This window comes from Hyposmocoma kahamanoa, unplaced genomic scaffold, assembly GCF_003589595.1.
Source record: "Hyposmocoma kahamanoa isolate Upper Pololo Valley unplaced genomic scaffold, ASM358959v1 76, whole genome shotgun sequence".
NCBI lineage: Eukaryota > Metazoa > Arthropoda > Insecta > Lepidoptera > Cosmopterigidae > Hyposmocoma > Hyposmocoma kahamanoa.
The window spans coordinates 10,848,746-10,860,662 of NW_020653900.1; the positions used below are offsets into that span (position 1 = coordinate 10,848,746).

General features: G+C 35.8%; 1 protein-coding gene across 1 annotated transcript in view; it reads left to right on the top strand.

Moving 5' to 3' along the window:
* LOC113232624 (ABC transporter G family member 20-like) overlaps positions 1 to 10,697 on the top strand; it is an 85,303-nt gene extending 74,606 nt beyond the window's left edge. The window contains exons 12-16 of the mRNA XM_026467395.1: positions 666 to 769; positions 5,571 to 5,653; positions 6,793 to 6,946; positions 7,246 to 7,444; positions 8,842 to 10,697. Coding sequence (XP_026323180.1) covers positions 666 to 769; positions 5,571 to 5,653; positions 6,793 to 6,946; positions 7,246 to 7,444; positions 8,842 to 9,056 — 755 coding nt within the window. The 3' untranslated portion in view covers positions 9,057 to 10,697. The remainder of the gene's footprint in view (positions 1 to 665; positions 770 to 5,570; positions 5,654 to 6,792; positions 6,947 to 7,245; positions 7,445 to 8,841) is intronic.
* The last annotated feature ends 1,220 nt before the right edge of the window (positions 10,698 to 11,917 follow it).

The window sequence follows — 11,917 nt, forward strand, 5'->3', positions numbered from 1 at the left end:
ATTCAAATTCAAATTCAAATTCAAATTCAAATTCAAATTCAAATTCACATTCAAATTCAAATTCAAATACAAATTCAAATTCAAATTCAAATTCAAATTCAAATTCAAATTGTTTATTTGCTTCAAACATGGTATAAAAGTTGTAGGAAAAAAAGGAAAACCAGTACAAACATGTTTCGCATATCCGATAGCATGCAAATGTCTAATAATATTATCTTGATTGACTATTACAATTTTAAATAAATAAGTCACATTTTAGGTCACCTACAATTTCAATCTTTGCGTAAATTTCACTATTTCTTATGTTTCTTGGGTTATATATGTGAGATATGGTTAAAGTACTCACTGCTATTGGATATCCTTGGGTTACAGTATCCGTTTGCACCAATTTGCACAGTAAATCGCAGGATAAGTATTGTTTATGAAATAGTACAAAACAGAGCAAAGTAGCCGTTTAATCTTTCCACAAACACTTGCACTAAATATTTACACAGTTAGAACTATATTTGTAGCCCTTTCTATGCAGAAAAATACAAATTACTATTTATAATTGAAATTTATATGCGGAGCTTGTTGTTTACTATACCCAGTGGCGCCCTCGTTTTAGTACTCTATTATTTAACAATCATCTCACCAACAGCCCTGAAATTAATGTTATATTACAGACCATCAGATCTCCTACTTCCTCAAGTCGCAGTTCCTTAAAGCCTACGAGAGCTTCACTAGACGAACCATGAGGGCGTGTGAAAGAAATGAAAATCTTGTACAGGTAATCTTGTACTTTCAATGACCAGATCCAGTTGTATAGTTCTTTTCTCTATTACACCTTTTTGAAATCTTACGTGTTATGTGGTGCTACCGCTGTAGTATACGTAATTAAACCCTCTGGAGAGAGAAAAATTTTAAATTCACAAATTTCGTTAGTGGGACATGAAGGGTAACCTTAAATGCTTTGACGAATAACTTGATTGCCTTTTTTTCACCGTCTCCATGGCCGAACGGTTTGCACGCTGGACTGCCACGCAGAGGTTCCGGTTTCGATTCCCCTGCCGGGGGAAATATTTGCAAAACCTACATTTATTTCTCTAGTGAGTTTATACCTCATAGCTCCGCACTAGGGAAACCCTGTATCGCGGGTGCAATGGACACACGCATAGACAAGCACAAATTACGCCCAAACTCACGAGATAAATAAATATATGCTATATAAACGAGCACGGAACCTCTGCGTGGCAGTCCAGCATGGTGACAGTTCGGCCACAGACGCAGTAAGTAAGATTGTACTGTTGTACAAAAAACTATTTAAATATCGAGTTCTTAGAATTTTTCGATTGTTACACATAGGAAATGAAACTATTTTTTCGTATTTAAGTCGCGTTTGTTTGTTTTTTCAAACTAATCAACTTTTCGGGCCCTTTACAGATCCCATTATTATAATATATTTAAATAGTACATTTAAATAGATCGCCCTAAATGGTGATAACTCCATAGGGTAGCAAACGAAAGTGCCTACCACCCAAATCATGTTATAAATGACAGCACGCCGGAGGCATTGCTGAAAATATAGATCTAAAAAGTGTCAGATAGTACACGGCTATTCTCACATTCGGTGTTCTCAGCCTAATTACCGTAGCCATTTCGGTGTTCTCGGCCTAATTACCGTAGCCACTGTTTTTTCTCGTTTATTATTATACCCAATAACATTGAAATATGAATAGCTTTATGCTAATCTATCAACATGTCTAAATGGCATTGGAATAGACAAAGTAGTTTTCGAATTATTAAGACACAAATATTTTATGGAAACGGTATTTAGATCTAATTACCGTAGCCGTGGATATGGTAATTAGAAAGTTCAAACAGTTTAATAAGAAAACATAAAAACAAAATTCGATTTTCATAAATATAAACATAAATAAGCAAGATTTTGATTTTCTTTACTTTCTATAATGAATTACACCGATATAAAATATATTTTTTTAACTTTTAAGGGTTTTTATCTGCAGAAAGAAACCAAGAACTGAAAAGTTTGTTTATGGTAACTTTATTATCTTTTTTAAAAATAACAATAGTTATTTGGTAAGCAAGGCTGCAAAGTTGTTGTTTGACGCGAGTGATTATATTGAAACCTGAGCAAGCGAAGGAAGCTAAGATTTCAAGGGTTTCAAGGCACGAGACGCAAAACAACTTTGCTGCCGAGCGTAACACACAACTTTTCACCTCACTATAGCGAGGAAAATGGTAGATGAAAGAATAACAGTTTAAAATATCTGTTTTATTAATAAAAGAAAAAGCGTATCTTGGAATGCGTTCTGAATTTACACCTCATCCATTTTTATTCTTGCTACAAGCAATTTTTTATTTTGTGTTATTATTGAAAATATTTTAGTTTTTTCACGAATTAAAATAATTTAATAAATACAAGTAAACAATGTCAGTTTATAGTCAACCGTAATAAGAATAAAATATACCAACGAATTTATATTACTTAGATAAGTAATGTACGACAAATCGCGTAGTTGAACGTGTCATTCAATTTTTTTTTTCATCGTTAGGAAAAGTTTGGCGCACCACACCACAGTCCATCGTCAAGTTCGAATTTCAAAAAGCTTTTCCACGCTGGCGTGTAAAAAACGCTTTTGCGCACAGATTTCTAATGAGAAAGAAAGCCTTTCCGAGCTAGTGAGATGAAAAAGTTGTTATTTATGACGATAATATAGTTCTGGGAGGTTGTTAATATGTTACAAATAATCCTGTATAGATTAAAAAAATACTATTCTATCCATTGACTTACAAATAAATGGACGACGGGTCTAATACACAAATCACGAAAAAAATGTCCCAAGTCAACCTATTTAAACGTAGTGTACATGCAAAGGAATATGAAAAAGCTAAAACGTTGAATTTAAATTGTAATGTCATCGCAGTACTGTCTAATTTTGTTTGCTTCGCTGTCAGTCTAATAAACGAAGACTAAAGCGTGAATGATGCTCTGTATACGATTTGAACGCCCTATAAGTTCGAACACTTTTTGGCGCGGACCCGACGTCCATGTAATTGTAAGTCAATGATTCTATCCATTTTATTGTTAAAGTATCAATTCCTATTCGTTTACCTCCATTATTTCATTATTTATTATACTCTTAAACATTTGTATATAAATAATATGTATAATATTATATAATATTGTATATTCACTCCTGTGTGCAGTTTCAGACAGTCCCCGCTTTTGCACATTGTAAAATCATCACAAGGTAAAAATATACTAACCAAATACAATAATCTAACTATGTACTTATAAATAAATAGGTATGTATGTATTATCGTTTATTTTTATATTTTTCTAAGTATCCGTAGAAATGGTGCATATTTATATACATATATGAACAGTATATATATTATACCAAGAACAACAATAAGTTACATAATGAAGACTTCATTAAAAAATAATAATTAAAAAAAATACTTTTGCACATCGAGTTCTTAGGTTTTCGCGATTGTTACACATAAGAAATGAAACTATTTTTCCGGATTTAAATCGCGTATATTTGTTTTTTCAAACAAACCGACGTTTTGGGCCCTTTACAGGTCCGACCACCAACTGACCAACCAACCGGTTTCAAATGCGGAAAAATAGTTTTGTTTCTTACTTTTGCACCTTAAGATGGGTAACCCCATGACGTCAATATTCGTGTAATATCATGGTAGGTGCACTGTTGTGTAGTAAACATAAATTGAAAATAAGTCAAGTATTATCACAGAAATCCAGTGTTCTACTGAAATAACCTTGTAGTAACCAGTACTTATATGGATATTTTTATAGCAGTATCGTGGATAAGCATCTAGATTATGGGAATAAGGAATTAACAGGCACATGGAACTTGTCAACTTATGTCTCAGGGTGACGGGCGCAGTGGCAGTGCCCCTCAGATCTTTGCGATTTAAAGCACTGAGTGGTACACTGCAACTGTTATGGACAGGCGTGTAGCTTGCCTTCAGGTGCACGAATTCTTCGTCCCGTCATTTGATATTATAAAACAAAAAAAGTATGATCATAAAATAGAAATGAAAATCGAGATTGTGTATAAATAATGATTCATTTATAAATCAATCAATTTTATAAAAATTAAGCTTATGTCAGAATGTTTCACCCCCACGATATTCAATTATTTTTTGTGAAATTACTCCACTAGTTTGTTATTAATAATTATAACAAACTAGTGGAGTAATTTACAAAGGTCGAACACTCAGAAAAAATCCTTTGGTCCGTTTATAATAATAATTATAACAAACTAGTGGAGTAATTTACAAAGGTCGAACACTCAGAAAAAATCCTTTGGTCCGTTTATAATAATAATTATAACAAACTAGTGGAGTAATTTTCCAAAAAATAATTGAATATCATGGTAGTGAAACGTCTCAATAAACTTAATTGCAATTATTAAAGCGACATATCAGTCAGCTGCTGGTAGCTGTAAAGTTGAATGAAGAAATAGATTTCTCACAGTTGACGCTATGGAAAATAGTTGTAAAACCAAAACAAACATCAGCACATAGAAAAATTCGTAAGGTCCGCTGGTTCGTTCCGTGGCTTAGTTGACATAGCGTCTCGGGGTCTACCATAGATATATCTATGGGGTCTACTCCTTAGAGGATGCAAAAAAGTCTCCTCCCGTTCTCGTTCTGACATCCGTCAAACAATTACTGTCAAATAAGTAATACTCGACCAAATCAAAACAAAAAAAAGACAATCGACTGTGAACTCGCAATCGGTACTATCTAAATTTTGACAACTTAACAGACTGAAGAAAAAAATTGTTTGTGTCATTTATATAGCATCTGTATGGCTAGCACGATAAGGCGCGACTTGAGCGAGAGCGACATAAAGCGCGAGATACCGCTATTCTCGCATAGAAATCACGCGCTCTAAAGTTAGTTTAGTTTTGTACTTGTAATCATGGATGTAATTTATCCGAGAAAATAAAAAAATGATGAATGATGATATGTCGCTCTTGCGCAAGTCGCGCCCTATTGTGCTAGCCCTATTGGTTTATCAAATAAAAATACGTTTTTTTTTTTACACATTTTTATTACACATGCCATACCAGATGCCATATAACTGACTTTTTCTTCATCCTGTAAAGGTTGCCAGTTCACAGTCGCAATGTCAATTATGAAGCTTCATCCGCATCATGCGTGTTTTAATTCTGTCGAGTATTACTTATTTCACAGTAATTATTACGGACGAATGTCGGAATGAGGACGGAGTAAACTCCCTGACACGGTTTGATAGAAGTCGTTGGTTCGAATCCAACCGGATCGAAAGAATTTTTTGTAAGGTGTTCGATCTTTGTAGAAATAATTATAACAAATTATAAATTTAACACAGGAAAATATTGATAGATAGTTGCCCTACTTGTCTTGATTGTACTAAGTTAGTACCTTATTATTTCCCAATGACGCAATAAACAAAGCGTAAGCGTACGTACGTTAGACTATATATGAAATTCTTAATACATTCTTAAGATTTACCAGTAACCTCAAGTAATATTCTTTCTTCTGCGATTCAGATCCCAGTTCACTTCATGGAACCTGTCTACGGAGATACGAAAAACGAAATGGTTAGCTATATGGCGCCTGGAGTTATGATAACGTAAGTAATTGTAAAAAAAAAATATTCCTTAATAGATACCTACGAAACAGGTACATCACTCTTATACAAAATCGAAAATACCTACGCTATAATAGCTAAAGTTACTGAATCTGGCTAGTGACACCAGGCGGTCCTACGAGGAAAAAAGAACCTAAGAAGCGCTCAGAAAGGTGAAACTAACGTTTTCCGCCAAGTGCAGTCGTGGGGAACCGCATGCTCATAAATGAAAGACTTGTATAAGCACTCGTGCCGACGTCGGTACAATCAGCAGTAGGCACTTATCGCGTAACCTTGAGCGAGTCACGGAGCCCTGGTAGTTGTAGCAACTAACCCTATCTCATAGGGTTCAGGCTGAATACATTTACATACAGAAAATATCGTGGTCTGTATCTGGTCTTGTATCTGTACCACATAAATAAATATTTCACTGTAAAGCAGAGGCACAATGATTGCGCCGTTTTGGTAGTTGTTTACTACATAATTAACCGACTTTAAAAAAAGGAAGAGGTTCTCAGTTCCACTGTATTTTTTATGCATGTATGTTACGTAATATTGCTTGTAATATTACTGCGACATTTGTGACCCGATTTCGATAATTCTTTTTTTGTTATAAAGGGGGTACCTCGGTAGTGGTCAAATTCAAACTTGAAGAAAATATTCCGCATCTAAGGGTGGCAAATTAGGAGATGAATCCGGTTTAATATATTTCACCAACTCTCCGTTAACCGATTTCAATAAAACTTGGCAAATAGATGTAATTACACATACTTTTATGGTCGGTTTTTTTTGTAATTTACTAGACTTACTTACTCTATGATATTTTTTTTTTGACGGCCAATTTCGCAGAATTAGTTGATTTGGCAATGCGCTTAGATGAAAGGTTGGTTAGAAAAAAATAGTATCCTTGAAATAAAAGCGAGAAAGACTATACGTTTCACTTTGACTTGGACTGCCGAAATGAAATCTATTTCGCACGTGTAGCGTGGGCTTTAAGCTATTTCTGATCGGCAGAAGCTCTATCCCGATGAACTTCAGCCACAATAAAATCCTATTTAAATGACGTGTATATTAAAGTAGAAAATTCTTTGTGTTGTGTGTGGTGGTGTGCCCACAAAAATATATGAAATATTTATTTGTAGAATCATATTCTTCCTACCCGCAATCGTGACCTCTAATCTGTTGATCACCGACCGGCTGGAGGGAGTGTGGGAGCGCAGCGCCGTCGCCGGTGTTAAGGCCAAGGAGATGCTCTACGTCCACATCGTGTTGCAGACGGCTGTTATATTGCTGCAGGTTCGTCATATGCATCATCGCTAAGGGTTGGATCCCATTTCTCAACTTTATATTATAGCGTATCGACAACACCTGCTATGTGCTGACCTTTGTTTTTGTTTTGTAATTATTTGTTTATGTTTTTCGTTTGAATCGTTTCTTTTATCGTTTTTTTTTCTATCGACTACAATTTTTTTTTTAAACGAAAACGACGAATTAACGAATTTACTAAAATTTGAAAATTAAAAGAAATTTCATTTGTGGTAAATAAATTAATGTATTGTCTTCCTGTCTTTTTAATTATTTATACAATTCAACAGACTCTGGAAATGACAGCACTAGCCTACGGCGGATACGGCCTCTACACTCGCGGTTCCCTGATTACGTGCGGCATACTGATCTTCTTGCAAGGCATTAGCGGGATGTGCTATGGCTTCTTCCTCTCCATCTATTGTAATAGCTACGTGTTGGCATTCTTTGTTTCTACTGGCAGCTTTTATCCTATGATTTTACTGTGCGGTAAGTTTAGATATTTTTCGGTATAATATATTTAAAAGCTCCAAATATCTTGTACTTAAATTGACAACCTTCATGGTCTCCAATAAACTCATCAGAATAACGATCTTTGACAATTTAGTTTCATCTCTGTGTTTTGGATATTGATCCTGGAGAAGCTGTTGTTAAAATTATTAATACAAATATCGAACACTTAAAATAATCCTTTGATCCGGCCGGATTCGAACCGACGTCTTCTAGCAAACCGTGCCAGATGCCATGCCAACTAATCAACGGAACGAACCAGCGGACCTTACGAATTTTTCTATATGCTTGTTGTCGGATCTTTGTATTTGGTTTTCAACGTCTTTTAACCAGTAGCGCCATCTATGAGAAATCTATGAAAGTATTTCGTCAGTTAGGTAACTTTGACTACTAGTCCTGGCTAGAAATGTTACTTCTCTATTCACTGTAATTAAATTTTTATTGAATTGGTATACAATTATTTTGTGAAATTACTTCACAAAGTTGTTGTAGTTCAGGGCTAGCACAACAATATGCGACTTGCACGAGAACGACAAAAAGCGCGAGATCTTTGTGTTGAGAATTGCAGGATATATCGCGCTGTATGTCGCTAGATATATGTCTTAATTATGTCGCGCTAGTCTCGCCCAGTCGTGCTAACCCTGCTGATATGAGTAACTGGAACTAATGACGCGCTTACACTAGGTCGATTGGTCGGCTTCGCTTGCCCGCCGAAGGTGGCAACCTACCCAGTGTAAACATTGAGTCGTTTGATGGCCGTAGTTCGCAGCTGCAGTCGACCGAGTCATCACCTGTACTTCTTTTTTTAGGATTAGCAAAATGTAAACAAAGAAGCAGTTATCGTAAAACCTTTTTCTCCTGTCAACAAAATGCACTTAAGGAAAACATCGTCCGAATTGTTTACAAATGACAGTTAAGAATTACGTGATAGTATTATTTTATAAAACGTTTCCGTTTAATGCTTGGAAACACTGTTTCTTTAAGTTTTTTTAAAGTGTAAGTCTTTAAAATGTATTAAATATGTAAAAATATTCCAAAATTTCCTTCTGTCTAATGCTAAAAAATCGAAGAATAGTCGATTTGACTGTCAGGCGACTCCATCGGCTACGGCAAGAAACGGCCGGCCTAACAAGTTCCAACGCGGCGGCAGTCGACTCAGGGTAAACGGCGAGTCTACTGCGCTGTCTACGTCAATCGAATTCGCTTGCGGAAGAACTGGCGGTCGACTCAGGGTAAAACAAAGAGTCGACTGTGCCTCGGTCGGAAAGGCTAGTCTACTGAAGGCGGTAATCGACCTTGTGTAAATACGCCGTTGGGTACTTAAATTGGTATGATTGTCTGGTTCATCTATTTAATTTCTATTGTTATAATTCCAGGTATCCTCTGGCCACTAGAAGCAATGTCAACCGTACTCCGCGCCATAGCGTTAACTCTTCCCTTTACCATACCTTCGAAGTCGTTGCGGGACATCATGGAAAAGGGTCATGGGATCACAGATTCATCGGTTTACACCGGCTTCATCGTTACTCTAGTATGGATCGGATTTATGCTCGCTCTGTGTCTACTACGCCTTAAACTTAAAAAATCGTAGAATCGTATTTGATTAAAATAATTGTAGACTTAGATTATGGACGGTTTAAGAAGACAAGACGTGAGATTTTTTTAACAAAGTCACAAAAATGGCTCACAAATTGGATAAGAACTCTATCCAGTAGCGAAATTTTAGAGAACTAATTTACTATTTTACGATGAACTTAAGATTACATGAAACTTGTCACGACATGAAATGTTCAACAACGGTCAAAGCCTCTTAATAAATAAAGAGTAAAAAAGTCTTATGAAAAACGCAAATATTCTTATTCTGTTTATTATTTTTCATCACACTTGCTCGTAATTAAAAAAAATGCTGATTATGCTGATTTTCTTCAACAATAAAACTGGAACTGAATAAGATATAAAATTACCGATTAGTGGGGATTGTAGATTTCGGGTCGTTGATCCCTAATAAACATATCAAAGTAACTCAATTTCTCTAAAAATTTCGATTAGTTATTTATGATAAGGATGGCAGCATGGACCGTGTAACCGTGCCGGTAAAATAAAAATTAATCATACCGTGCAAAGAAACCTGTAATTAGTGAATAACCACGAAAGTCTCAAAACGTATGCATATTGTCGCCAATACTCGTGTAGTCATTTGAAGTAATTAGTTCTTAAAAATTTTACAAAGGTTCCACTAACTTGTCAGGTGAGACAAGTTAGACGCGCCCTCTCTACGGTATGGACAAGATTGTAAGGAATACTTGGACTGAAACAAGGGTATAATATAGGATTATTATTATAATTTGCTTGGACATTATTGCCAGTTCTTGGGGTTTAGTTTATCTTTAACATAGTGTACGATTTTAAATAACATATTTCACTGTAAGAAGTGTTCCTTAATTATCACCTCAAAACTGTGAGGGTTGATTTTCATAATGGCGTTGAGGTAACCTTTATGACACCGTTGAATGGGGACAGTTGAGATTTGAAATGTAATCATAAAGGTGGGTATCCATTACGTTCGCGCAACGACTGTGCTCCGCGCACCTGCAACTGCTCCGTTAGTGGATACGTTCCCATGCAACATTGGCGGTTTTTACGCGAACACAAAGCGGAGCGCAGTGTGTTCCTGGACGCAAGCAAAACGTTTTCGAGTTTTTTAAGTTAGTAGAAATATTTAATTCGTGAACACTATAATCAATTAAAATGTTTGCCGCACTCTAGCTACTATTTCTGGGGACGACTTGTTCGCTCAACGTTCAAATGAAAACTGTGGAGCAGAGGTGATGCGCGAACATAATGGACCAGTCTGTTTTCTTGTAGTGAAGCGCGTAACGTCTCCATTGGAGCGGTTGCAGGTGCACGGAGCATAGTTAGTAGTATTTTTGGACTATATAATAGTTCTACTGGGTAGCCTGTATATAGCTTTTCCTTAATTTTAGCAATTGTCTCTCTTTTTGAAGGTCGCAATATACCATGTAAGTAGGTAATGGCGTCGATAGGGCTAGATGCGAACTAAACTTAATTCAGACCAGAGGCGCTAACGCGTCCGAAGCGTCCGAAACAAATACTGTCAAATAAGTAATATTCGACAAAATTAAAAGACAAGTATCAAGTATGAAGCATCAAATCATCAAATTGCTTATTTGGCAGTCATTGTTTCGGACGGATGTTGGACGGAGATCGAGAGTAGACCCCCAGTTTCTTCCATGCCGTCGGTGTTTTGTAGAAAGGGCGAAAGCGCCATTTCGAAAATTATTTCAGGGGAGCATGTTTTAGGTTTTAAAGACCGTTATTATATATATTAAGCGCAAAAATCATCCGTGTACGCCTTCGCGAACATCCCTGACGCACTACAGCGCCACGGCAGCCCCAGCAGAAACCTGAAGGCGTTAATAAACTGGACACGTAGGTCACTATAAGTCCGCTGCGTATACTTGACCCATAAATTGCATGTATAAAAGGATGTGCAGTAATCTTTGAAAAATCTGCAAAAAGCTAATCTAACGTATGTATCGATACGAAAAAGCTCTAAACTAACTTTAAATCTCCTGTCTAAACAACGCTGAATATAAATTAGTTTAGTTTTCGTTTGACCGTATATAAACGTCTATTAAGTATAAGCTCCATGGTAATAGAAATATTTAAAAGGCGCATTTTCATTATGCAAAATTTTTAACAATTAACGCGATTGAAAAATTGCATTTACATGAAAATTACAATTCATTGCGTACAATAACTACAGTACCGTTCCATTTTGTTATTTTATTAACTAAATTTAACAGTACTGTACTTAACTAATCTGTTAAAAGAGTACCTACCTTAACCCGTTCATGAACAGCACAAAACAGTCACATTTTTTGTGCCACCGCGTAATCAAGAAAATATGTTCAATATAAATAATAAAATTTTGTCAGTAGTGTTGATGTCGCGTTTTTCAATAAAACACAGAATAATTGAAATATCGAGCTGAAATTTATTCTAGGTGCAGTTACATTACATTCACATGTGATATTTAAGAATGGAATTGGATCTCGTTCATATGACCACCGCGAGCAAGCACGTTTGCAGCGTTCAATTCTTTGGAGCCAATACAAAATTATTATGCCCCTATTGAAAAACCTCTCTGTACATCTCTATAGAAAAGCAATAGGCGGCATCTACACAAAAAGCACTTGGAAATAGCACTGTAAGCCCCGTAGTTAGGTTTTTGAGATCCTTATAGCGAAACGGGGTATCATGCCTGTCCATGAACGGGTTAACTAATTATAAGGTTATTTTGCCAGTTACCACAAAACTCGAATTTCTCAGAATTTTTGAACTTTAGAAAATTGTAAAGTTGTTTCTTCATTGTCTACATGCATAATAGAAATGTTATTTTTTTAAATAATTTTATAAATTTGGTAGTAT